This window comes from Leptosomus discolor, chromosome 3 (assembly GCF_034619465.1).
Source record: "Leptosomus discolor isolate bLepDis1 chromosome 3, bLepDis1.hap2, whole genome shotgun sequence".
Classification (NCBI taxonomy): Eukaryota; Metazoa; Chordata; class Aves; order Leptosomiformes; family Leptosomidae; genus Leptosomus; species Leptosomus discolor.
In genome coordinates, this window is record NC_141393.1 from 71,916,377 (window position 1) to 71,938,691 (window position 22,315).

Consider the following 22,315-nt stretch of genomic DNA (forward strand, 5'->3'; position numbering starts at 1 on the left):
GAGAGGTCATGTCTTTATCAGCCCTTGCTAATCCCCATTTTCTCCCCACCTTTTCCTCTTGACTGTGTCCACATCTCCTCTGAGGTGCTCAGTAGCGACACAATTGCTGCAGGACAAAGGTTGGCCTTTGTGGTGTTTAGCAGAGTACCTGTATGTGAGCTGTGGATCCAACCACAGTGTCCTGGACACCACGGAAGTTCTGCTTGGAGCAGGACAGGCAGTTCATCCTAGACTTTACCCATGCTTGCTTTGCCAGCATTGCCAAATGCTGACCATCAGCAGCTTCTGCAGGGGCTGCCCAGGGCATGGAAACTCTGCCCGGGTTTCTCTGCACAGCCCAGGTCCTCTTAGGTCCTCTTAGGTCCATGGTTCGGGTCAGGAGAGAGCAGAGCAGGGTATTAACAAAAGGGACATCCCAAGGTGGGTGCCAGAGCAGCTGGCAGTTGTGCAGGAGAGCCAGGCTGGTTTCCTCAGAGCTAAAAGGAGTGAAGCCAACCAGTGCTTGGAGACTCGCTTTTGTCCAAGTTGGAGGTTTCCCCAGAAAATTCTAGTGGGGCTTTCTGTCTGGGAGATCAAAACAAACTGTTTTGCTTCCCTGTAAAGACAGAGGCCGAGGACAAGCAGGGACTGCAGGGGAAGCTGGGGCCTCGGGGGCTGGGTGAAGCAGCTGGGTCAGCACAGAAGCAGGGGAGCCAGGGAGGAGCTCTGGGGGAGGTGGGAAGGTGTGAGTGCAAGGTGCTACTGTCAGGGCTGCGAGGAGAGATCGCTGTCCTTCTGCACCAGCTTGCTAAAGCGTGGCTTTTGTCTGAAAATGCTCATTTTGTGTTTTTGGCTAAAAGTTCACCTCTAGAGGTGCTGCTTTTTGTGACCGTGCCAGGTTTCAGTGACAGCTTGTGCAGTGCGCACGGGTGCTTGTGCAGCCTCTGTGAAGGGTGATGTGAGCACACGCGTGTGGCACCTGGGGATGCTGCTGCTGTGGGGAATCCACTGTGCATCCCTTCCCATCACAGCCTCCCACCAAAGGGTGGGACGTGCAGACACGAGAGGAGCAGGAGGGACATGCTGATCCTCCCAAACTAGTCCAGAAGCCATGTGAGGGGTGGCTCACATATCCATGTGTGTCAGGGTATTGATGGAGCCAGCAGTGTGTGGGTGTGCTGGAAGCATGACAATGCGTCAGGGCACTGGCATTGGCGAAGTGGCCTCGAAACCCAGGGATGGTCTTGCACAGCCCGACGCAGCGGAGAGGGCATGTGTTGTGGCTGTGATGTGCGTGCTCAAGGGGGTTCATATTTTGAAACACAGCAAGGTGGAACCTCACCTTGATCACAGGGACTTGGCCAGGTTTAATTACGGTGTGCAGTGGGGATGAGGACAAACAGGTGGCAACTCAGGGAGGCAGGATGTGTGATCTGCATCCCTGCGCTGGGAAAGAAGGCTGTGGGTATGAGCTGGGGGTCAGGAGGATGGGCACTCCCCCCCACTACCCTCTGGATTTTTTGGTCACCTTTTGCGCTGCTCAAAGCCGGTCTCCCAGCCAGATCCATTTTCCTGGCATACCACGCCTGGGGTAACCATGGGGCAGGGGTTCCTATGGATGAAGAGCAGGGCTGCAGGGTCTCCGAGGCTGACACAGAAGCCGTGCTGCCTGCACCCCGCAGGTACCACCGCCAGCACAGGATAGGCACCTGTGGTGTGCAGTAAACCCCAGGCAAGTCCAGAAAGTCTCTGACACTGATGGGAAACTGCCAGGCCCCAGGGTCTGGCACTGCTTGCTGAACGGGAATAGGAAGCCATGAACTTCAGCCTAACATGATTCTAAGGCAGAACTTGTGTGAAGTCCCACATTTCTCATACTACAGTAATCTGTCCTGAGCTTTGTATTCAGTGCTTATGCAGCTCAACTTGGTGCAAGTTCTCCTAAATGCAGCTTTAAGCTTTTCTGATTAATAGGCTCTTACTAGGTCAAACAGACCTGCCTAGGAAGCCTGGGGTTCATCCCAGCCAGCTAGCCCACCTGACACAGTGCAACTCTCCTGGCTGCCTCCAGGATTTAAAACCCATACTTTTGAAGCTTTATTATCATTATTTTTAAGACATATTTTTAAATACATCTCCTATTCCTGCTTGGACAGACCTCCTTTGTCTGCCCAGGGCTTGCTGAAGGAGGGGTGCTGAAAGGTCAGGCTTGATGCAGTCGTGCCTCCTGCAGGTGACATGGGTTGGACAGCCTCAGGAAGACAGGGCATGTGCCTGTTCACCCAGGTTTTGTTTGACTCACAGATGTAAACACAAGTGTCACTGCTGAGGCTGGCAGGGAAACCTCTCAAATTGCTGTGCAACTCAGGGTCACGTCATGAGCTTTCCTGTCTAGTCAATTTGCTCAATGAGAAGGATTTCCTCCTCCAGCGGACAGAGGTAGGAGGGAGCTTCCCTCACCCTGGGAACCTGCAGCAAAGCTGCATGGTGGAGCTGATGCACGAGGGACTGCCACCACTTGCTGTGGCCCCTCACCAGGCTGTGTGGCCTCCTGCCATCCAACCATGTCCTGTCCCCAAGTGAGTGGCATCTGAGACCACCTCTCACTTCAAATGCTCAGGTATCTCTCTGCTGGCCCTTGGCTGCTACAGAGCATTGCCTTCATGAGCCCCTGGCTGCTGTTTGCCACAGGGACTGAGCTGTAGAGCCCAGGGACATGATGGCATACTCCACCAGCCTCTTTCTATATGTCACCTCTGGAAGGCACAGCTGGACTAGCTTGTAGTGCCTTGCAAAATCCAGCATGGGAGTGCTAACAAGGAGACCTGCCTCCTGCAACTTTAATCTCCCTCAACAGGATGCAGTGCTGGCCCCCAAGGCCACGGGAGCTGGGAAGAGCTACAGCAGGTACCAGGAGTGTGCAAGGATCAACCTCAGCCCCCAGCTCACCTTGCTCACCAGGACAGACAACAAGGAAGATGACGGGCCCCATCAGGGATACTAGGTATCTCTCAGCTTTTGGCTCTAAATCAGCTGGGGTGTGCCCCGTGCAAGTGTGTGTCCTTCCCGCCCCCACCAGTGATACGAGACTGGCAGGAGTGGCTGACACGATCGATCGTGCTGCCATCCAGAGACAGGCTGGAGAAGTGGGCTGACAGGGACCTCATGCAGTTCAACACGTGGAACTGCAAAGTCCTGAACCTGGGGAGGAACAATCACATTCACCAGTACATGCTGGGGGCCACCCAGTTGGAAAGCAGCTCGGCAAAAAAGGCCCTGAGGGTGCTGGTGGACATCAAGTTGAACATAAGTCAGCAACGTGCCTTTGCAGCGAAGGTGGCTAATGGTGTCCTGGGGTGCGGGGGGGGGGCGCTGCCAGCAGGCAGAGGGAGGTGACCCTTCCCCTCTGCTCAGCACTGGTGGGACCACACCTGGAGTGCTGTGTATCCAGTTCTGGGTTGCCCAGTAACAATAAGAGAGACATGGGCATACTGGAGAGAGTCCAGTGGAGGGCCACTGAGACGATGAAGGGACTGGAGCACCTCTCCTGCGAGGAAAGGCTGAGAGATCTGGGACTGTTTAGCCCGGAGAAGGCTCGGGCAGGGGCTCGGGCAGGCCAGCACTGGCTCTCTGCCCCCAGTAGGAAGCATTTTAATTGCAAAGAATTTTAACGAGTGACAGCCCCGAGCACCCGGTTCGCCGCAGCCGGGGCGTGCGCGGGGCTGCGGTGCCACGCGGTGGTGCTGCGCCCCCGCGGAGACGGGCTGCGGGCGGCGCCGCTGCGAGGGGACCTGCCGGGGACCTGCCGGGGTCGCGCCGGGGACCTGCCGGGGACCTGCCGGGGTCCCGCCGGGGGTCCCGCCGGGGACCTGCCGGGGACCTGCCGGGGTCCCGCCGGGGGTCCCGCCGGGGACCTGCCGGGGACCTGCCGGGGTCGCGCCGGGGACCTGCCGGGGTCCTGCCCGGGGCCACCCGCCCTCGGCGCTGGGCATCCCCCGGGGAGCGGTGCCCGGAGCTGAGGATGGCGGCGTTTGTCCTCCCGGGGCGCCCTTCTGCGTGTGCCGCCTGCCTCTGCCTTGCCGGGCTCGGCCTCCCCTAAAATCAAAATGAATGACTCCCTTGGCCTGGCGTTGGGGTCAGCGCAGATCTTAAGCCTCCCACCATCATCTCCGTGGCCTGACTTGACCCATAATGTCACAGTCTCCCTCTCACAAAGTGCTGCCCAGACCTCACGGGAGGTGGCACAAGGGCGTGATTTCCAAGGGGGCTTGGGGGGGGGGGGGCGGGGGGGGAGTGTGTGTGTTTTGCACCCAGACCTCCAGGCCCAGAGATGCTCTGTTGCCTGTCACAGGGCTGTTAGATTCCCTTTTTCCCAGACCCGGTGATGTTTTCACTCATGGCACCTGATGAGCACCGTCTACCTGCTTCCTTGGGCAGCCCCAGCTTTGCACAAGACCAGTCACAGAGAATGGAGTCAGGTGTGGGGACACTGGGGCCTCATGCTCGGGCCAGGGTCTGGGCCAGCCTTCTTCAGCAAGGCAGAAAAAACAGGGCCACGCTTGCTTGCTCTGCCGTCCTCCTCTGTCTGTGGGTTTGTCTCATTTTCTTGAAGGGAGAATGTTCAGACTTTAGAGATGACCACAGTGAACCCAAAGTGCCTGTTGCTGTCTCCTCTTGCCCCCAAAGGACAGGCTTAAACTTGTCTTTAACCCAAGCTAAATATCACCAGAAAGACTTTCTTCCCCTTATAAAGAAAATAAGTCAACACAGCATATCAGTAATATGTGAAATCCTTCCCTTCTGTTTTGAAATACTGTGGTCGATTTGTTTTCCATCTTTTTTCCAGCCTTTGAGAGTGACCATTAGGAAAAGGCTTAAGAAGTTTTAGACGCCGCTTGCCATGGGACCCCTCAGGGTGCCTCGCAGCTGCTAGCCCTGATGGTGACACGCCTGATTGGGGGTCCAGCTCTCTGAGCCAGCTGAGATCTCCTGGAAGCCCCGCAGGGCATGAGCTGGGGGCTCCAGAAGCCCTGGTCTTTCAGCCTCAGGGGAGTCTGCGCTGACAGATGGAGTAGCTGCCCCCAGGAGAGCTCAGCTGTTGTCAACACTGAGCCGTGGAAATGGAAGTGAAGGAGCTAGTGCCTGAGGGACATTTTATCCTTGAGAGAGGCTGGTGCGGGGGGAGGCTTTTAGAAATGCCTTTCCCCTCCTACTGCTCTCCAGTTGCCCAAAGGTTGGCTGTCCTTGTCCTCCCATCCTCCCCGGCTGCTGCCCCTTCTGCTGTGCTCTGCTCAGCCTGGCTGCAGGGACCTGCACATCCCTGCCCCCTTCTCCACAAGCTTTGCTTCCCAGGGAGGCTGAAGGGGAACAAGGCACAGTGCCATGCCGCATGAAGCCTGTGGTCCAGCCTCTGGAGTCAGCAGCTTCGGCTGTCCCCCATGCCACAGCCGCTTCCTCTCTCACACAAGACGTTTTCTTTGTGTCTGGCAGCTCCATCCCTGCAGACTGTCCCTGGGTGAGAGCAATGGGATGTGAGAGCTGGAGTCCCCCTAGAGAGGTGCCTGGTCCCAGGGCTACAGGCACCAGTTTTGGGGTGGTTTTGGGACACATGTGTGTTAAGTACCAGGGGTGCTTCGCTGGCGCACAGCCTTGCTTCAGCAAAAGCTTCACACGGCCTCTCGTGCCACCCGCTGCGCGTGTGGCTTCTCCCGCTGACCCGTGGGCAGGTTTTGAGGCGAACGCGAGCCTGTGCCATACCTGGGGCACAGGGCTGCCCTGTGTTTGACTGCCATCCGTGCATTTGTAAGGGCCTCTCAGGTTTCTTCATGTACCAGCGAGGCCCAGACATCATCACCACAGTGCAGCCACTGACACAGCAGAGGATGCTGAGCCTCTGCTTTCCCCAGGAACAGCGCATCCAGGACATTTCTGTTTGGCAGGAGGCGCAGAAGGATACGGGACTGCCAGAGCGCGGCTGCTGCCTGACAGCGTCAGCCTGAATTTCAGTAAGCGCACAGAGATCGGTGTCGTGGCTAGGAGCCTGTCTTCAAAACACGAACTGGTTGTGTGCCCCCAGAGCATGCAGCGTTACTGGAGAGCCGCAGGCGTGGTGTGCCATGCGGTGCCATCAGGACGGCTTCCCCATTACCCAGAGCACGTGGAGGACCAGAGCCAGGCTGTTACTGGAGATGGAAGAGGAGCCAGGCAGGCTGTAAGGATGGCTTTCCGCCCCGCACCAGCTCCCCGGCAAACCGCAGGGGTGGGATGCGCGGGTTTGCTCGGGGCAGAGGGGCAGTGCGGGTGTTTCGGGAAGGCGGGTTGCGGCCCTCCAGAGAAGCCGCATGTGCAGCAGCTCCCCGCAACCCGCTTCGGGCGGACGATGCCCAAGTCCCCCCTTCCACCCCAGCCTCCCCCTGGCCCCAGCCTTCCCCCCGGGACAGGGCTCGCCTCGTCCCCCGGGGGCAGCTGGAGCACCGGCCCGGGGCGGGCTGCGGGGGGAGCCCCCGGCGCAGGTGGGAAGCACCGCCAGGGGCGGCCCCGGTCCCGCCCCGCTGCCCGCTCGGCCCCGCCCGGGGGCCCGTCCCGCCGCGGAGGGAGGGAGGACCGGGGGGAGGGAGCCCGGCCCGGCCCCGCCCGCGCCCGCCGCGCCGCACCTGAGCGAGCAGCGGCGGCTCCGCGCCGGCCCCGGCCCCGGCCCCCTCCGCCGCCCGCCCATGGCTCGGCCGCTGCCGCTGCTGCTCTGCCTGGCCGCGCTGGGCGCCGGCTGCCGGGCAGGGTCCCCCCCCGCCGGTACGGCCGGGCCCTCCGCCGAGCCGCTGCAGGACGAGGCGGACAACCAGGAGAACATCCTCTCCCAGGTACCCGCTGGGGAGCGGGGGGATGCGGGGCACCTCGGCGGGTGATGGGTACCCGCGGCGTGGGGCTGGGCAGCGCCGGGGGAAAGGGGCGGGGGGGGGGGGATGCTGGGCGCCCCCCGGGTGGTGCTGGACGGGGACGCTAGGCGGTGCGGGGTGATGCCGGGTGATGCCGCGCACTCGCCCAGCGCTCACCGGCGGTGCTGGGAGAGAGCGGCTGCAGGGGGTTTTATCGCCCGGGGTGCGGTGAACTCACCGAAGCCCAACGGGGAGCAGTTCTCGGCCTCCATCCTACCGTTTCCTTGGCGGGGGGGGGGGGACACACTCGGAAAATGGGGAGTTCCTTGGGAGGGCAATTGGTGGAGCCCCTTTGTGTGCAGAGGGGAGGGATCCAGGCTCTTTCCCCGCCAGTGGGATGCGGTGGAGGTTTCTGTTAGATTTGGCCGATCAGACTGTGTGCTATTATCTGCCCTCGGAAATGGCTAACGTGGAGACTATTGGAAACATACCGTCAAAGTTATTTTTGTGCTTGGGCTTTCAGAAGTGCTGTCTGCAAATCTCCGTAAAGGAAATTCCTGGCATTGTATGGGGCTAATCAGAAATACTATTTCACCACCAGGTTATGCTGCTTATAGGGTGGCTTTCAGTCACCCTTCCAGCGCACCCTTACCCTGTTTGCCAGTGTGAAAAAAATCTGGCTCAGGGTAGCAGGTGGGTCTGTTGGACATGGAGTGTTAAAATACAGCAGGATGGCGTTCATATTTAAAGTTCTCATATTTCAAATTCTCATATTTAAAATTCAAAGCAGTTAGGTCGTTTTACACAAAGTGTAACAAAAAATACCCTCTTGGAAGAAGCCGGTTTTCATTCCCCTTGTAGGTAGGGATCAGAAAGCTCTGTGCTCTCTAGACAGCTCCTTGGTCATCAGATTTCGGAAGAGCTGGCTGCTTTCCTCGAGGTTCAGGGTGTCCAAAGTGTCCTCGTTTGGACCTCAAGGTCCAGAGTGTCCTTCTCCTTTGCTGGGCAAGCAGAGGACAAGAAGATTGCTAACTGCCGGTGACCTGTGCTCAGCTGTTAGGTGACTACGACAAGGTGAAGGCGGTGTCCGAAGGCTCCGACTGTCGGTGCAAATGCCTGGTCAGACCCCTGGGCCGCGGTGCCTGCCAAAGGATTAATGAAGGCGCTTTCAAAGCGGAGGATTTCTACACAGTGGAAACCATCACGTCAGGACCCAGCTGCAAGTGTGCGTGTGTGGCCCCCCCCTCGGCGCTCAATCCTTGCGAGGGGGACTTCAGGCTGAAGAAGCTGCGGGAGGCGGAGAGCAGCGACCTGAAGGTAGGAGAGCAGCTTGAATTTGGGACCCTTCTGGGAGAGGGAGGTCCGCTGGAGCCTTTTCTTTCAGAGATTTTTCTAAAAAGCTTTTTTCCTAGAACATCTCCCATATTTTTATATATCTCCTATACTTTTATATCTCCATGTTTGATGTAAAAATCAAGTGCAGCTTAAGGGATTGATTTGAGCAGCTGCAGGCGATGATTCACTCGATTCATCCCGTGCTGCCTGGGGTCCACCGTGGCTGCTTGTGCTGGAAGCCCAGGAGGGACAGGGCTGCTCCCTGCCCTTTGTCCAGCACTAAGTGTCCCTGAGGGACAGCTCTGCTCCGCACAGCAGCTGCCAGGTCTTTTTCCTGTTGCAGAAAGGGGCTCCCAAGGACCCACACAAAAAGCTGTTTTGGCTTCCATGGGCCAAAAGCTGCTGATGCGTCAGCATGAGGGTGTGTTACACAGATGGCTGACGGCAGGATGGGTTTTGTTGTTTTAAATGCTGACACTTCTGTACTATTTAGTATTTTATCTCTTTAGTAATATGTACCTGTTTTCCAAATGTGACAGTGCTCTAAGTACTCATGACTTTCACCGGATGCTAACTTTTGTTGGTCTAGCAGCTGGCAGCAGACTCTGCTGAGTTTTCCAGTTTGTTACTTGCATAGGGCAGCAGAAATCTTCCCCAAAGAGCCACCGGCTTGGTCCAGCCCTGGGGAGTCCCCAGAGCAGAAGGTTGAGGGCTGGTGGCACTCATGTGGGTGGTGGTGGGATGTACCCTGGGGCAGTGCTGCTAGTCCTAGCTCAGCTGGGAAGGCAGGTGCTGTGCAGGGTGCTGCGGGGCAGCCTGCTGCCAGGACCACCACGATGGGTTTGTTGTAATTAATTTGGAGCTCAAGGATGTGTTTCATCTTGTCCGACTGCAAACATCTAGCAGCTTCTTGTCCAAGCTCCCCTGCAGCTAGGGAAGATAAACAGGCACGGGCAGACAATCCATTTCAGGGGAGGAGGAGTCCCAGTCTGGAGTTGTTTGGTGGTCCATCGTTGGCAGGAGAAGCCAGGATGTCCCACTTGGCCTTAGACGAGGAGTTGTGAGCTCTCTGTGGTTAGGGGAGGGGACATCCTCTGAGCTGATGGAGCCACCTCTGTAGTCTCTGGCCTGGAGGCAGGCAGAGCTCCTCCACCAGCAGCTTACACCCCCCTCTCTGTCCTCTCCGGGGCAGGTCAGCCTCCAAGAAGAGAGCGGTGTGGCTAGCTGCGCCCTTGGCTCTGGCTGCCTCTTCCCACCAGGGAGCTGCTCACAGCCAGCTGTGGTGTGAAAGCTTGTCCTCTAGGAACTGGCCCAGGCTCCCCGCTCATTTCGCAAGGATCCACGGCCAAACGATTTCACAAGGTTTATCCAAATATACACACACGGGGTTTTCCTTTGCTGTGAAAGTCAAACCCCAGGAGCTGTGAAAAAAGGCTTGCTTTCTCATGCAGAGCCCCTCCTGGGGTTGGGCACACTGGGAACAGCCACCTCCCCTAGGAGAAGCCAGGAGGCAGGAGGGGACAGAGCTCCAGTTCTTAGGCACTCATGAGGAGCAACTCCCATGCTTATCGTCCAGGGGTCCAGGAGGGACGAGCTAGCCACCTCCTTGCTCCTAAACAGCCCCAGGAGTTTTACTGTCCTTGCTGGTCTGCTGATCGTCATTCTTGCCTGGTCCAGCAGCGGCATGCGCGTCGTTGTGCTCTGTGTTTGTTCTGTTTTAACAGGCTTTCTTATGTTCTGAGTCAAAAACCTGGCGTACTCTGGTTGTGGGAGATCTGTGGGAAGTTCCCCAAAATGAGAGCCTTCCCTTACAACGGGTGGGCTGGAGCAGGCGTCCCCGAGGGAAAGACGAGGAAGGCAGTAGGCAAGCCAAGGGTGCAGGGGTACCTCTGGGGCACCCCAATGTTGTGCCGAATGGCTGCACTGGGCATCCAGGCTGAAGGTTTCGGGTCACATCCATGCCTTTAATAAGGTCCCATGGGAATGCATGGGCCATCAGACCCGTGAAAGCCGAAGTCTGCAGTGGGTGAAAGGAAGCAAACAGCGAGTTGGGGTGTGCATCAGTGTGGTGTTTCGGGGAGGGTCAGCTTGTTGTTGGCGGGGGCTAGCTAAATCTAAGCTCTATTTTTGTGAAATCACACCATGCTGCTCCTCTGCTTGTAGGCACAGCATGTGTTTTGGGGGGTCTCAGGTGTAAAATCTGTGCAAGGAGTCTGTGTTTAGGAAGATTTGGAAGGTGGTTAATAAAGCCTGCAACCTTTGTGCGTTGATGGAAATTATCCAGCCTGGAGGGAAAGCGCATGTCTCCAGTGGCTGTCTGGCAGGTTGTGTGCATTGTATCGGTCGTCTCCGTCCAGTTCTCAGTGGAAAGTGGATGCATAGCCATAAAACAGTCCTTGTCTCTTAATGCTGCCGTTTTATCTGGCCCAAAAAAATTTTTCCTTTGCTGTCAGCTCCACAGGGAGACTGCAGAGGCTGGGGTGGAAACTCAGAGTGCTGCCAGCAGTGCTGCCTGTACTTCTCCCATGTTTATGGAGCTCTGTCGACCAGTTTGTAGCTGCTGGGAGAAAATGTCACCACCTTGTAGTAATTCCCATGCATTGAAAATACTTCTCAGCCAGTGAGACTGTAAGGTCTGCAGCACCACGCTGCCGTGGGGACAGGGGGGTCTGGAGGGAGCCGAGGCAGGGAATGGCCCGGGAGCACTTCTCACCAGCCCGTGCCTTGCTCAGCACTGTGTTCTGCAGAGTGAGCACCAGGAGCTGTACAAAATGCAGAACGAGGGTACTGCCGTCTGGATCTGCAGGATCGGGGGTGAGCGGGGGCTGGCACTGGGCAGGATGCGGGGATGCAGCTCTTCCTGCTGTGGGAAGGGGGTCAGTTAAATACAGAGCATCTCTGAAATCGGTGGTTGAAGGAGAAGGCAGCATCCCTCTGATAAAGCTGTTCTCCAGGGAAGAACACTGTTACCGGGTTGGCGCTGAATTTCAGTTGCTTCAATCTTGCATTTGTGAACATTTTAAATTTTTTTTTTTTAACAAGTTTCTTCTTGTTCCAGGAAAAAAAGCACAGAATGGCACGAACTCAGAGTCTGATCTCAAACTCACTTTTATTTGAGCTGCTGTTCTCTTGTTGCCTCTTTTACTGCCAGTCACGTCATTGGTGGAGTAGCTAAGCGTTTGGGCTTGTGAGAGAGCCTGCCTAGAGCTGGCAAGGAGGGCAGTGCTTCTCCTTGCTCTGCTGACTAATCCCCAGCACCCAAAACATGCTCCAGAAGCCCTGAAGCTCTGCAGAGGTGGCATGCATTACTCTGCATGCCGTGCTCTGACCGTGGCAGCAAGGCAACAGGGCTGCGTGAGGAAAAACTTGCTTTTTAATAAACCTCTTGCACTCACACGTGTGCATTGCCCTTCGGCTGTAGAAACCATGCAGTGTACTTCATAGCAAGTGCCTCTAACTGATGGTGTGCTCCCTTTGCCTTACAGCTGTCTTCCATCGTCGAGATGCTGGAAAGTGCCTTTTATGGCTTAGACCTTCTTAAGCTGCACTCAGTCACAACCAAGCTGGTGGGTCGAGTGGAAAAGCTTGAGGAGGTAAGATGAGTCCTGCTCTCCTTTGAGGTTGTTGCCTTCAGTAGGACTTGCTAAAATCAAATACTTCATACATTTAGTGCGTTCAGAGCCTTGTTCCTTTTGGAAGAAATGTTAACTAACTGTTTGGCTGAAACGAAACAAGACAGACTAGACTGTCCAAACTACATCTCCACCATTCCTCACAGGCAGTGTCCACTGCATCACCACCCCGTCAGCCTCCCCTGACTCTCTCCAGTTCCCTTCATCCCTTGTGGCCTAAACTGGGTGCAGGATGATCCCAGCTGTGGCCTCACCAGGACCAGCATCTCCTTGGGGTCCAAAGGACCTGCTGTTAAGTTTTTCCTTTTCTCAATTTTATGTCTGTGCTGGCATGATAGTTGCTCTCAACCAGGTGCTTTTGTGCTGTTTGATGTGGGGGTGAGTGGTTCAAGGCTGGTGCCAGGACACGCTCACCTGGGACAGCTGGTAGCCAAGGAGGTCAAATTCCTTAAGGACCAAGTTACATCTTGGCCTGTGTTTCAAAAGAGCTGAACCCTCAGCACTGTTAAAAAGCTAGATAAAGTACCTTCCTTTTTTTTTTTTTTTTTTTTTTTTTTTAGAGCAGACTTCCAGTGAAATAATTTTTGCTTCCATACAGTTTAATATTTCTTTGGCTAGTACAGCATAGGGTTTGCAGTTTGTTGAGCTGCACTCAGCTATGTAGCAACAGGCTGCCAGATTAAATAGTGGAGTTTTCTCCCGTGGTCCATATCTGGGACAGTAATTCCACATTCTTGTTGGAGCGGAGCAGTCCCGTTTGTCTGCAGCCAGGAGACGAGAGGCGATGATTTAGAAATCCAAAATTCCACTTGCAAAGTATTGTGGGAAGGTACGGCGTGCTCCGTCCTGGGGTCAGGAAGGAGACAGCCGGGAGGATCATGCTTGCCTGGGAGGCTCTGGGTTTCCAAGCATGGTGGAAACCCAAAAGCGGGAAAAGGAGTTTTGAGATCTAAAAATAACAAAGAACTGATGTTTTTGTTTGCAATCTCACCCTCCTCCTGTGGTTTAGCGTATTCTCCAGTTGTTACTTGAGTTTCCTGCCAAGTCTTGGCTAATTAGGGGAGAGGAGCGAGGGAAGTGGGAGCCATGCTGCGTGTCCCTGTTGGGGAGCTTCACGGCTGCAGCACTCTTAGCCACAGGTCTGGTGGTAGAGTGAACCCTGTCCCACGGCATGGCCATGGTGAGCTGGGCTCGCCTAGAGCGGGGGGTGCTGTGGCAAACGCAAAGGGCCCCATCAGGACAGATTGATGGTCTGTTGCTGTTTATTATCCACAGTTAGCTGGCTAGAGATGATGGAGGGGCCAGGCCTTTTTGGTATCAGTTATGGATCCGTGGTCCATGACTTTGTCTCACCCTGAAACTAGCTGACCAAAAAATGGTGCTTTTACATGTGGTCATCTTTGAAATGGGTCAGACCAGAGTGACGCAGCACGTCAGGCCAGTGAGTGGGGAGTGCAGGTTCCTCAAAGACCTTGCTGATGGTTGAGTCAGAGGCTAAGGTAAGGTAAGTGTTAGGAGTTTGGGTGTTGACAAGTGACACAAGGAATCCCTTCCCGTGGGGGTATCGCTGCGCTCTTCTTTGGTACCAAAGTGGCCCTGTCTACCAGCTGGTTCCTGCGCTGCTCAGGGGGTTCAGTGCAAGCGGTGCTGGTGGCATTTGTCTGCCTGGGCACATCGGGGTGACCTTGCAGTGCGGCTGCTCTGCTCACAGCCCATCACAGGGAGGCAGACAGGCAGAAAGCTCAGTCTGGCTGAAGTAGCTTGGCCAGAGATGGAGCAATGAAGTTGTAGGAGGGGGGAATTCACAGATTTGGGTCTTGAATTTCCCAGAAGCGGGACTGGAGGATCATGTAACAAGCAGGTGAAGCTGCCTACAGGCACTCTGAGGGGATGGAGAAGGACAGGAGAGGCCTGGGTTAGATGGAGATTCCCCAGTGCCACTGAGGCAGGGCAGAGCTGGTGCAGGCAGCACAGGCAGCAGGTGTGAAACGCTTCCTGCTGCTGGCTTAGCACGTAAATTCCTGGTGAGAGGAGGAGGAGGATCACACCCTGCATCGGCCATGGGATCTGATACAACGGACAGCTGAGATGCTGAACAAGAGCCTGGCATAGCTTCAAAGCATCGGCCTCCCAGGCGAGTGTGCTTTTGGCAGCTGCTCCCCGGCAAAGCAGCTGAGCAGCTTCAAGCACAGCACAGGCCAGGCTTTGGTGGTGCCTCCCCACCAAAGGGGGGGTGGCAGATTTTACCCCTAAGCAGGTCACAAACCAAACATTATTCAGAGTAAGTGATAAGGGCACAAGAGACTGTCAGAATCAGACATCCTCCCCAAAGGAGGACGGTATCGAAGCTGCTCCTGCTCCTGCACTGCTCCTAGCAGAGCATCCTGAGATCCCCTGTTCCTTTTCTTACTACACCAAAATGCTTGCTGAAAAGTCCCTGCATTATTGGACTCAGCCTCAAAATTGCATGATAAATCTGTGACTCTCAATTCCATGGTAAACACTGGGAAATCAGATGTCCATGGAGGGGGTTGGGGGTTAACTGATCTCAGGATGGTATTTTTGCAGAGATGAGAGGGCATGGTGAGTTGTTTCCAGTGTAACAAGGTATTTTACACAAACGGTGTCAGTAAAGGGAAGGAACCCCCAGGTACTTGGTCTGCAGAGCTAGCACCTTCTCTAGTGAGGCAGCTTCTCTGCTTTGTCTTTAGCTTGCAGCTCTTGCATCAGCTGGTGATTTTGAGGTTGCAGATGGAGGTCACAGTGGGTTTTAGGAGAAATTAATGGCAAGACTGATTGAAAATGAAGGATCAGGGGGAACCGCCCCCAGTCTCCGTGCAAAAATGTTTTGACTGATGTGCCACCTATGCAAAGCAGTTGCCATTTAAGATGTAAAAGACCAAAGGGTGATGAGCAGAGGCTGCAGCAACCCCTTGTATCCAAGGTGTGCCTATGGTTTGGGGGCTGAGAAGGGCAAGCCTGCCCTGGGCTGCCTGACGAGCTGCAGTCAGCCCCAGCTCCCTCCCAGTCCCAGGACACCTCTCCGAGGGTCACTGGCTCTCTTTCTCTCCCCAAGTTCTCCCTCTGTTCTGGGGGAGCAGATGGTGGCAGGGAGGAGCAGTCCCTGAGCACAGGCACTGCGTGGCCAGGCAGCGGGTCAGGACCGGGAGGACAGAAACCAGACAAGTGGGATGTCGACCTCAAGGACTTGCCTTGGGGGGTGGGGCAGGCAGTGGCCAGCCAGGATGGGACTCTGCTAGGAAAGTGGAATTCATAAATGCGAGATGAACTTGCTGCCATAGGCAAAGGACACGAGGCTGGCACTTGAGATGTTTTAGCTTGTCTTTCCCTCTTCCTTCGATGAGCTGCTGAGCCTGGCTGAAGACGGGTGTTGAAGAACCTCAGGGACCCTCACCCGCTCCATGGGGCCCTGTGGCAAAGAGCAGATCTGGGCACTGCAGGGATGCAGAGCACACCAGGAATGGCATTTCTAGATCCCACTAGGGTCAGGGGCACTTTCTTAGCAGCTGAAGTGCCCAGCTCCATGGAGAAGCCCTGCTCTGAGCCCAGGATGGGAGCACAGAGCTCACTGGCTCCTAGACTGTGGTCTGGGGGCTGTGGAGCATCCCTTGTCTTTACGTGGGATAAAGTCTCCACTCTCGCTTCTCTAGGGCATGTCCAGGAACCTCACACAGGAAGGCCACCGGGTAGGAGCCCGCGTGGAGGAGGGTCTGCAGGATCCCCACCGCAGGGACAGGGAGAACTGCTCCAGCCTCATCACCAACAGCCTTGCCGACATTGAGAGCTCGCTGCAGCGGGACGCCGAGGCTGCCTACACGCATGCAGAGGTATGACCGCCCAAGCGGGTTGTGTGGCTCAAGGTTGCTGCTGCCATGCAAGCCAGCCCAGAGGGTGTCTCCTGCATATGGCCCCCGGCAGGCCACCAGCCTGGGGTTATCTTTTTCTCTGCTTGGCTGACCCTGTTTCGGTGCCTCCGGCTCCAGCCTGCTTCTTCCGGCACAGCCCAGCTGCCGCCAGGACGTAGGAGGGAACAGGAGCAGGCTGCTCCCTGGGCCTCCCCCCTTCCCGCGGCGTTGTTGGTTTTCGAGGTCAGTGGCGGCCGTGCTGCTCGGAAAGAGTGATGTCATTCTGGGGCCGGCTGGGAAGCGCTGGGAAACTCGGAGCCTTTGATTAGCCGGGCTTGGGGGCTCGGTGGAGGGACAGCCTGTCGCCCTCCCTCCCGGGCAATTACCCCTTCCCAGCCAGTCGCTGCACCTGGTGGGCTCCAGGCAGGGGCTCGGGCATCCCGCTGGCTCTGGCACCCAGCCCCAGACTGATGGGGTCCCTGTGGGGTTTGCCCAGAGTGGGGACATCCTCTGCCTGGGGCAGCAGCTTCTGTGCAGCCCCAGAGAGGGGTGTTTTGGGAAGAGGCCTGCCCAGGGTGTCCTGACCCCCTTGCTGCTTCAGTGGTGCAATCCTAGGGTGGCCTCGTGCTGCTCTGATCCATGCTGGGTAGCTCCTGGAGCATCCTGCCTCCACCCCGCGGTCCCCTCTGCAGGGCAAAAGGGGAGGCGTCTGGTAAGGGGGGAACAGTCGCTGCAGCATTTCCAGCTCCAAACAGGGGTGCTCAGCTCCTGGAGGTGAGGACAGCCTGCACGTGGTCCCCCCAGCACTGAGAGCAGGCGTTGCGGGTCCTATGCAGCGATGGGCTCCCTGACCCCCGGCAGGGAGAAGGGTGGGCTCCGAAAAAAGCACTGTGGGTCGGTGGGTGGGGAAATGGCAGCAGCCGTGACGTGCCAGCACGCTCTGCTCCAGCGAGAGCTGGGCCCTGTGGCAGGAGGTGTCCGGCAGCGCTCCCAGCCCCTCTCCCTCTGCTCCCCAGGCCGTAACCTGAGCAGGGGCTCCGCTGCCCGCCGGAGAGGAGCCAGCCCTGGCCAGGCCGGAGAGCGAGGCGCGGGGCTTTTATTACCCCGGGTGACCTCATTTCCCAACGTTCCCCTTTTCTTGCTGTTAATTGCAGCAGGGCTGTGAAGGAACCCTGGGCCCGTCTTCTCAGCCAAATGGGCACAGCTTCAACCTTCGGGCTGCCTTTCCGATTTCCTTTAATGAGATGAAATCCTTCAGGCATGAGCTGCGGCAGCTGGTGGCTGCCTCAGTGCGGAGTTCCCGGTCCCAGTCCTGCTGGGAAGGTGCCTTCAGCCTCTCTGCTCTACTAAAGCTCAGGGCATGTTGCACGCTCTCTGCAGACCAGTTGCTGGCACCAGTCCCTGACGTGCAAAGGGGTGTTTGGCGGGTCCCCCACTCTGCCTGCATGTCCTGCATCCCCCAGCCTCTGCCTTATTGTGCACCTAGTCCTGGGTTTGCAGAGTGACACCGAGGTCAGGCAGAGGCAACGCTGGTCTGCCACCCCCGCTGTCTCCTGGAGGGTTCCCCACCGCAGAAGGGACTGAGGGTGACCCTGAGAAAGGAGGGAGGACGCAGCGTCCTACCCAACACTTGGCTGGCCAGTCTGACCTGCCCTGTCCTCCAAAACGCAGCTCCCCTGGCCCATCTCATAACAACCTCCTGCGTCTCTTCCAGGGCAAATACGAAGAAAGATTCCTGAAAGATGAAACCATCTCCCAGCAGATCAACTCCGTCGAGTCCCTCCCAGAGCTGCACCTCTCTCTGGAGGACGAGAAGCCCAAGCAGCTTTTGCAGAGGAAGCTGCATGTGAGGAGCCGGCCTCCTTCCAAGCCCACCATTGTCCGAGGTGTCACCTACTACAAAGCCCAGTCCACTGAGTCAGAGAACGACATCGAGGAGCAACGTGAGTTGGGCTTGCAGCTGTACCTGGCAGGATGGCTGGCTGCATCCTGTAGCAAAGCCAGCATCTGCCCCCGAGTCCTGCCTTGCCCCAGGAACATGTGGGCAAAGCGTGTAGGGTCACCATGGAGAGGAGGGCTTGGAGGCAGGAAAAGGTGGGACGAAAGGTACCTCACCACTGGAAGCAGTGAGGTGGCATCCAGCCTTTGAGCCCTGCTTGAGGGAGCAGTGCATTGTTGTTATTCCATGGAAAATCCCTGGTAGCTAAGGAAATAGGTCATGCTTCAGTTTAAAACACCCAGCATCAACACCCACCTTTCCAAAAGTGAATGCAGGATTATGTTAGTCCTGCAGGTCCACCTGCTCGATGGCACCCCAGGAGGTTTCTGCAGTGCTGGGGCAGTGGGAGGTGACTCAGAACCACCGCTGGCTGCCCTACAGCTCAGCAGGGTGCTGTGCGTGGCTGTGGCCATGCTGAGGGCAGAGGGCGAGCCCCTGGGGCCTGGCAGTGCCTGGCAGCACGGGCAAACGAGGCAAGTGCCCTTTGTGCCAAGGTGGGTTAGCAGTGAGGGTGGCCATCACAGCCGTGTGTGGGTTCGTCAGATCCCTGAGATGAGAAGGAGCAAAGGCCACCCACGGTGGCCGGGGAGCCCGCACTGTCCCAGCGCCCCGGGTGAGGGACCCGCTTTGGCAGCTGGGGTTAGGTGGGTGGGATCTGGCTGGGCACTGCAGTTGGATCTCTATCCTGCCCCATCGCTGGGTGCTGGCAGGGCTGAACTGCTGTCACCTCCTCTTCTGCCTGGCCTGCGGTGGTGGATTTGGCTGGGATGGGGTCTTGCTGACCTCCTAACGTGGGAGTCGTCAGCCCCCGCAATTCATGCAGCCCTTCTCTGGCTGGAAATTAATAGGGAAACCAGGTGGATTTAGTAGAAGACAGCCTGGAAAGTGGGCAGAGGAGCCAGAGGGGTGGGGCGAGTGCAGAGGGGCCGTGGGGGACCTGCTCCCACTCGCTGTGGGGCTGACGCCTATGCCTGTGTTTCGCAGCGGACGAGCTGTTCAGCGGGGACAACACAGTGGACCTGCTGATTGAAGACCAGCTCCTGAGGCCCAGAAGCAGGGTGGGCGAGGGCGTGAGGAAGCCCTCCCCGGTGGGATGGCCACCCACCCCTGGCAGCGACCCCACCACCCCACCGGCCGCTGACACTGCCGCCACAGCCACAGTGCCCCTGTCCCCTGCTACCCCCACGGGGCCCACACCGGACCCCACTGCTGTGAGCCGGCTGACCCCCACCCCGGAGACCACGACTGCCCCAGCAGGGCTGGCAGAGGAGGGGACCCCGCAGCTACCAGCAGCCTCGGCCAGCACGGCAGTGGCCACAGCCACAGAGAGCCTGCCCGCAGCCACCAGCTCTGTCCCCAGCCTTGGCGTAGCCACCACTGCTGGGACCTTGAGGGGTGTGGGGACAAGCCCTGCCCCAGAGAGCAGCCCAGAAGCTTGGGGACAGGCAAGCACCCCTGTAATGCCAGTCAGCCCCACCATCCCCGCCACCCCGAAGCAGGCTCTGGAGGAGGAGGACATCAGGAACATCATTGGTGAGTGCCAGCAGGTCCTGCACCGATCCAGCTGTGAGCATGGGGGCTGGCTCGTGCCCACAGCATGTCCTGCTAAGCACAGCACACCTGGATTTGGTTGCACCAGGGCAGGTCTAGACTGGGTGTTAGGAAAAATGTCTTTACTGAAAGAGTGGTCAAATGTTGGAACAGGCTGCCCAGGGAAGGGGTGGAGTCACCGTCCTTGGAGGTGTTCAAAAAATGTGAAGATGTAGCACGTGGGACATGGTTTAGTGGGCATGGTGGTGTTGGGTTGACAGTTGGATTAAATGATCTCAAAGGTCTCTTCCAATGTAATGATTCTATGATTTGGTCATGGGTGGGAGGTGTCATGGAGATGGTGGCTGGACACTACCGTACTGGGTCGCCAGGTTTACTTGCTTGTTAACTCTGGAACCTACTGTAGTGCCCTCCCAGTTTGAGGGGCTGGGCAGGACAGAAGGAGACCCCCATGGAGATGGACCCAAGACAGGCAGCAGCCTCACCTTGGGCAGGGACACGGTTCAGGCTGTGGGGAGCTGTTTGCCAAATCTGGCCAGTGCTGCTGGGCCTCGTGAGGCTAAGCCTAGGCTGAGGCAGCAGGGGTGCCTGCTGGGTGGGCAAGGGGCTGGAGGGGGGAGTGGTGCCCACAGATCCCCAGCAGGAGCAAGGAGAGTGTGGTCACCCTGCCTCGGGCCTCACGAGCCTTTCTCTGCCTGCGCAGGGCGCTGCAAGGACACACTGTCCACCATCTCGGGGCCCACCACCCAGAACACCTATGGGCGCAACGAGGGGGCCTGGATGAAGGACCCCCTGGCCCAGGAGGAGCGGATCTATGTCACCAACTACTACTATGGGAACACGCTGGTGGAGTTCAGGAACCTCGACAACTTCAAGCAAGGTGGGCTTGCGCCATCCTCGATGCTGCGCTGGCCGCCGCTCGGCTGGTCCAAGTAGCATCTCTGTTCCTGGGATGCTGCACCGGGGCGGGGGATGCTCTGCCCAGAGACCCTCCCCTCTTGGGCGCTGGTACCCAGCGTGTGGGGTCAGAACATGGGGAAGGTCAGGCTGCCTGTGGTGGCACTGGACTTGCTTGTCACCACACCAGGCTGTGGCTGGGAAGGGAGCACAGGCACGGCCGAGAGCAGAGGGTGCTGGTGGCGGGGCCACCAACACCAAAGCAAAGGGAGGGTCTCGCCAGCATGTGTCTCTGCCCTGCAGGTCGCTGGAGCAACTCCTACAAGCTCCCATACAGCTGGATTGGGACAGGGCACGTTGTCTACAATGGCTCCTTCTACTACAACCGGGCCTTCACACGCAACATCATCAAATACGACCTGAAGCAGCGGTACGTGGCTGCCTGGGCCATGCTGCACGACGTGGCCTATGAGGAGTCCACTCCGTGGCGGTGGCGAGGCCACTCGGACGTAGACTTCGCTGTGGATGAGAACGGCCTGTGGGTCATCTACCCGGCCATCAGCTACGAGGGCTTCAACCAGGAGGTGATTGTGCTGAGCAAGCTGAACGCGGCCGACCTCAGCACCCAGAAGGAGACCACGTGGCGGACGGGGCTCCGGAAGAACTTCTACGGGAACTGCTTTGTCATCTGTGGGGTCCTGTACGCGGTTGACAGCTACAACAAGAGGAACGCCAACATCTCCTACGCCTTTGACACGCACACCAACACGCAGATCATCCCCCGTCTGCTCTTTGAGAACGAGTATGCCTACACCACGCAGATAGACTATAACCCCAAGGACCGCCTGCTCTATGCCTGGGACAATGGGCACCAAGTCACTTACCACGTCATCTTTGCCTACTGAGACCCCCCCGCCACAGTGGGGCACTGCGAGCCAGGGGCCATGAGCACCTTTTATTATTATTTTTATTGTTATTATTGTTATTTTGTACAAATTGAAGAGTAAATGATGGGTTTTGTTTCAAGCTGGTTTTTTATGGTGGATTGTAGATCGATCCCCACGCCAGAACCACCCCCTTCATCTTTGCTGTAACCTTGCTTCTGATTTTCCTTCCTGTGGGGAGGAGATACTCCTTTGGGAGGGAAGACCCAGCCCTCCTGCCCAGGGACGAGGAGGTGGCCCAGGTGTGGTCATCCTGATGAGGTTTTTAGCTAAAGATGGTCAGCAAGAGACCCACAACCAGTGCAAAGCTGGCCTTTCTGCTGCAGGCACCAGGTCCCAGTGGGATGCTGATGGCTGCCTGTCCTGGTGGAGGATATACGTGTCCCGTGGGAATGCCCCGTCTCTCAGGACCATCTTCCCAGCTGATGGCCAGCAGGCCCTTTGGAGATCCTGCTGTACGATGGGGCTGTGAGCACAGCTCTGGCAGCCCCTGGTGCTCGCACTTATGTCAAGGACTGTCCCCTCCGGCCGGGGCTCTGCCCTTTTCAACCTACTCTGGCGGGCTGGGCACACTCTGAGCCCTGACTCAAGGCTGGAGCGAGCTGGTGCCAGGAGGGGGACACTGTAAATAGGTGTAGATGGCTTTCGTTTGTTCATTTTTTAACCCCAAATAGTCCCCTTTTTGGCATTTGCTGGGTGAAGGCTCTGCTCAGCCGGGTGCTGGGCTGCCTGGGTGGGGAGCCCTCAGGGCTGGGGGAGCCCTCGGGACTGGGGGAGGCCTTGCTCCCCATCGCGCTGCTCCTCCTCCTCCTGCAGGGTGTCAGCCCGTGTGCCCTCTCATGGCCGCGCTCGCCCTGGTCCTGGCTGTTGGCCACCGGGAGCCCCTGGCAGAGGCGCAGCCCCTGCCCTTCTGCCCAGCAGCATCTTGTATTTACCTGCCGTCAATAAAAGATCAAGTACCTTCGCAGGTGTTCAGGGCTTTCTTTGGTTCTGGTTCACCCTCTGGGTGTGTGGAAATGCATGGGGGGTTTTTTGGGTCGGTTTTGGTTGGTTTGGGGAGTGCCAGTTTACATACCAAGTGGCAGCAAGGCATGCTGGCTGGAGGGGACTTCTTGCAGGGGCTCCAGGCCACCTGCGCCTGGCTTGCCCACATCCAGCCCTGAGACGAGCTTGGCTCTGTCATGTCTGCAGTTGCCCTCAGGTCACCAGGGACTGCAGTGAGGACCCCTCACGGCCTCTT

The 22,315-nt window shown here is 57.4% G+C and overlaps 1 protein-coding gene across 2 annotated transcripts; it reads left to right on the plus strand.

The window, feature by feature from the left end:
* Positions 1-6,692: 6,692 nt before the first annotated feature.
* OLFML2B (olfactomedin like 2B) lies at positions 6,693-21,036 on the plus strand. Of its 2 annotated transcripts, none has more exons than XM_086462917.1 (8): positions 6,693-6,836; positions 7,905-8,168; positions 11,672-11,779; positions 15,490-15,666; positions 17,399-17,636; positions 18,668-19,216; positions 19,938-20,114; positions 20,435-21,036. In XM_086462917.1, exons 1-8 carry the CDS (start codon positions 6,693-6,695, stop codon positions 21,034-21,036), a joined length of 2,259 nt encoding a protein of 752 aa, XP_086319043.1. The 2 variants fall into 2 exon arrangements, with proteins under 2 accessions (XP_086319043.1, XP_086319044.1); XM_086462918.1 differs by having other exon boundaries at positions 17,399-17,627.
* The last annotated feature ends 1,279 nt before the right edge of the window (positions 21,037-22,315 follow it).